At 40.5% G+C, this 4403-nt stretch overlaps 2 protein-coding genes across 2 annotated transcripts in view; both read right to left on the bottom strand.

The window, feature by feature from the left end:
• Window positions 1-952, bottom strand: part of LOC107104950 (zinc finger protein 497-like) — a 12882-nt gene extending 11930 nt beyond the window's left edge. Inside the window, exons 1-2 of the mRNA XM_015405064.1 lie at window positions 401-952; window positions 217-298 (exon numbers count right to left, since the gene is read on the bottom strand). Of these exons, the coding sequence (XP_015260550.1) occupies window positions 217-280 (64 nt within the window). The 5' untranslated portion in view covers window positions 281-298; window positions 401-952. The remainder of the gene's footprint in view (window positions 1-216; window positions 299-400) is intronic.
• A 2314-nt stretch (window positions 953-3266) lies between these two features.
• The window catches only part of mrps12 (mitochondrial ribosomal protein S12), a 5269-nt gene continuing 4132 nt past the window's right edge, over window positions 3267-4403 (bottom strand). Inside the window, exon 3 of the mRNA XM_015405066.1 lies at window positions 3267-3800. Within this exon, the coding sequence (XP_015260552.1) occupies window positions 3418-3800 (383 nt within the window). The 3' untranslated portion in view covers window positions 3267-3417. The remainder of the gene's footprint in view (window positions 3801-4403) is intronic.

Raw genomic sequence — 4403 nt, 5'->3', positions numbered from 1 at the left:
ATTGTATTTTATTTAGTAATGAAAATATTTCTGTAGAATTTTGGAGTCTTTGTTTTTATCCTTGTAGTATCGAGTATCGAACATTTTCCTTAGTATCGTAATGATCCCTCTGGTTAAAGTCCTTTTCTCTAGATCTATTCTCTATAGAAGCAACCACAGATGTCTGAGCATAGAAGCTGTAATTGGTGACCTTCCTGCGGGGCAAACAGCTCTGACCTTCCTCAGGAAGCTGCTGACCTTCTTCTCCATCTTCCTGATCTTCCACCTTCACTCCATTCATCTTCTCTCATCAAGGCCTCTGGAAAAAAACAAATGGAGCTGATTTTAAATTCACTGATTGAACAATAAACAGCAAATATTCAGACTAAATATTGATAAATGTTATTTTCTGATATTTTACCTTTCTGGCTGCGGTTTGGACTATTTTCAGGTTTCTCAATTGTTCATCTGGGATTTTAATTTCACCAAATCAACAATGATTTAAAACATCTGGCAACAGATTTCAGCCAATCAGAGACTAAAGAGCGGTATCGTTTCAGCCAATCAGAGAGCAGTAACGGATGTCTCTTTAACACCACCAAATAACGAATAAAACATTATTTCTCTTGTATCAAGGTTCAGCTAAAACCAGACATGATACACAATGATAGAAAACAGACCGATTCTACGCTTAAAAGATCTACAACTGTCTGTATTTAGCTTCTAAAATCAAGTCGGAACCGGACCGAGCAGCTAGCTAAAGCTAACAGAAGCAGTTCCGCTGGTTTCCACCGCCGCAGCTCCAGTCGGTTTCATTAAAGGATATAATCTGTTAGATTAAAAAGTGTTTGGAGATTTCCCGGGTTCAGCTTGGATATTTTCCATTAACGATAGCAGAGAAGAAAGAAGTGAGAACGAAAAAAAGAAAACAGTAAGAAAGGAAGTAGTTACTGAAACCATATGTGCTCAGTGCTGCCACCGCTGGCTGGAGGTTGGTACTACAAAAACAGTAGAATGAACCCCGTCAAAGAGCAGCAGCTCTAACTCCAGAATAGAATTTAAAATCCTCCTTAAAAGGCCAAGCTCCATCTGATATCAGAGATCTGATTGTTTCGTATGTTCCCAGACATCCCAAGTTCCAAAAACTAATTTCAGGGAGATGCTTATCACCCCCCCACCCCAAAAAAAAAACACACACCGCGGGGAAAAAAGAACCGCACCGTGCCCCATACATACACACTTAAGGTCAGCAACTTCTCATCAACTGTTTATTAACTAACAGTAATTTCTTAAACACAGAATTCGTCTTTCATTTTAAATACTTTCAATCTTCTATCCTTGAACATCAGTTGTGCTTTCTGTTTTTCATGGGACTTACAGTGCACCTCACCATGATGTCATCATTCCTCACCATGGCCGGTTCTAGACAGCGGCCAACGGGGACCAGTGCCCCTGTAGATCTTTTAGTTATCAGCCTGTGGAGCTGGTTGACAGTTGCCTTTTGCATCTATGCTTCTTTTTCTATGTCTGCTTCTGTCTCCTTGAACCCCAGTGGGCCTCAGCAGATGGCCGCTCACACTGAGCCTGGTTCTGCTGGAGGTTTCTTCCTGTTCAAAGGGAGTTTTTCCTCTCCACTGTCGCTACAAGCATGCTTAGTGTGAGGGATTGCTGAAGAGTCAATGAGTCGATGCAATCAGCTGGTTTTCCTTAGATAGAAAACTTTGAATCAATCTGACTGGATGATCTGGTGAACTGGAAAGTGACCTGAGATGACATGATGTGAATTGGAGCTATAGAAATAAACTGAATAGAATTCTTTATCTAAAACTCTCCATAAAACCAAAAGCTAAAGAAACTCACTTTAAATTTTTAAATAAATTTTACCCCTCAAAAGGACTACTAAGAATTCTTTCTGCAGCAGGAAAGATGAAAACTTTAAGTGATTGGTGTTAAAATAAACATGGCGGAGTGTTTGTGTGTAACTGAAGGCATACAGGTGTTTTTTAATAACATCTGGTTTTCAGTTAATCTGCAGAGTAAATAACTCCAATTCACAATTCATGTGTCATCATTATTAGTGATGCTGAGATGAAGCCTCATGAGGCATTGAACCATTTGGCCAAATTCATTCAGCGACCCCCACAGTTCATGAGGCTCCATGTGAACATGTCACCACCTACTGGTGGAAAGCAGAACTACAGTAAATTATTTTTTGCAAATGCTCCCCCCACCACCCCCTTTTAAGTTTTGTAATTTATTTTGTAAAGTTTAAAATTTATAAGAACAATCATTTAATGTTCACAGTTTTTCTAGCCTTGTGAGACCATCCTGATCTCGCGAGCTTTCTAGGTATCACTCGGTAATCAGTCTGGTAACTGAGCGCGACAGTTCAGTCTAAAGAACATGGCGGCTTCAGCCGATGAAACTAGCGTTAGCGTGGCTATCGAGCAAGTTTTATGGGAATTACAGAGTATTTCTTCACTGAAAGAAGAGCAAAACACTGCTCTGGAGGCTTTTCTCAGAGGAAAAGATGTTTTTGCTCTTCTCCCGACTGGTTTCAGCAAGAGTTTGATCTATCAATTGGCTCCTCTTCGTCGTCGCTCTGTTAGTACGTCATATGCTTCGTTGATCTGATTGGTTTATTTGGCCCGTCTATCACCAACATAGGCCAATCAGCTAACCAGTATTTTCGCCCCTTCCCAAAATTACTTCAACGGAAGGTTTCCAGATGGATATGCGGAGCAAATCCATCTGGCGGAGTCAGGTTACAGTTTTTCTGCCATTTTAGTGAAATAAACTCAAGCAGACAGTGAAAGTGTGCAAATTGGGCAATGATGAGCAAAATTAAAGGTGTTATTCGTTTTCATTCAAACATAATAGTTTTCTCCCTTTTTTTGGTTTTAATCAAGTTGGAAGTTTTGTTCAACCAATCTTTTGGCTAAACCGACCTACTTTGGCAGCGATTTTACCCGATCTATATTTTTACCAGAGCAAACCATTTCAAATTAGTCTCATCAGCCCAAAATAATTAAGTTTAATCGCAACTTTTCAAAAGTTAAAAGCAGTTCTTGAACCATCAAACTCTAGAGTGACAGCCCGTGTCTTACAGATGACGGCACTTATATGGATCACTGTGGAATGGAGAAAAAGACACTGTGTCCGGTGGTTTCCTCAGATTTTGATCATTAAATTGTTTATTCTCACCAAAATAGTTTTAAGCAACTAGATTGGTTGTTTTTCCAACCAATCTATTCTTAGAATCTATCCAGCTGACAGCAGCTCTCCTCTAATCTCCTCTAAACACTCCGGGTTTAGAAAGCAGCAGATTTTATTGATGCTCTAATGTTAAATATCCTCCAGTAAAATAAAGATGATCTTAATTTTCTTTATTTATAATTATATTTTACATCAAACACTCAATAAAATGGCCCCCCTGGGCTACTGCTTCTTCTTCACCACATGAGCGCAGTCATATTTGCCTCGAACCACAGTCAGTTTGACTCCAGGCAGGTCCTGGGTCCTCCCCCCCTGCACCAGAACCACGTTGTGCTCCTGCAGGTTGTGTCCCTCCCCAGGGATGAACACCACCGCCTCCTTCCCATTGGAGAGCCGCACCCGAGCGCACTTCCTGTTGGCCGAGTTGGGCTTCTTGGGCTTTCGGATCATCGTCTTCAGGATGACCGCCTTGAGCTGCGGGCGGCCGAAGGTGGCGCCCAGGGATTTAGGGGGGGGCTTGGGCTTCCCCTGGCGGTGCATCTGGTTGAGAGTGGCCATGGTCCTGGAGAGGAGGGGGCCCGTCCAGGATGAGGTGAGCTGGGCCACTGCAGACAGAGGAGATCAAACAGGTTTAATTCACTCCCAGAACATTTATCTGACTGAGGAAATAATTCTGGTTTTTTAGTTGAATTCAGAAAATAAACTTTTTTTTCAGCCTGCAGGTGTGGAAAATATCGTGGGAAAAAGAACTGTTGAACCATTCATCCCAGTTAAATAATCGAAGCTCGATGGATTTCACTCAGTCGGATCTTTATTCTTATCTTTGCAAAGAGAGAACAGTTCATCATTATTGCTCGGTAATCAACCCTGTTCTGCCTGCAGCGTTCGTTCCTCCTTACTGACAATAATGGAAATTACTCAGAGTTAAAACAAATTACAGACACTTTGGTTAAACTGTAACATGTTATGAATAAACCTGAGAAAGAATCTGGTTTGTTATGAGAAGAATCTATGTCTGGTCTTCAAACATCTATTCTTTTTTGTTTCTACATTTTTTATTTTATTTTATTTATTTATTTTTTTTCTTACTTGCTTTAATTCTGTTTTATCTTCCTGTATTTTAATCATGTAAAGCACTTTGCATTGTCTTTGTACTGAATTGTGCTATACAAATACATTTGACTTGCCTTACAAGCTAACCTGACTCC

The sequence above is a fragment of the Cyprinodon variegatus genome, unplaced genomic scaffold, assembly GCF_000732505.1.
Source record: "Cyprinodon variegatus isolate N-32 unplaced genomic scaffold, C_variegatus-1.0 Scaffold1974, whole genome shotgun sequence".
NCBI lineage: Eukaryota > Metazoa > Chordata > Actinopteri > Cyprinodontiformes > Cyprinodontidae > Cyprinodon > Cyprinodon variegatus.
Note: the sequence above shows the minus strand (reverse complement) of the source record. Positions and strands in the feature narration are given on the sequence as shown.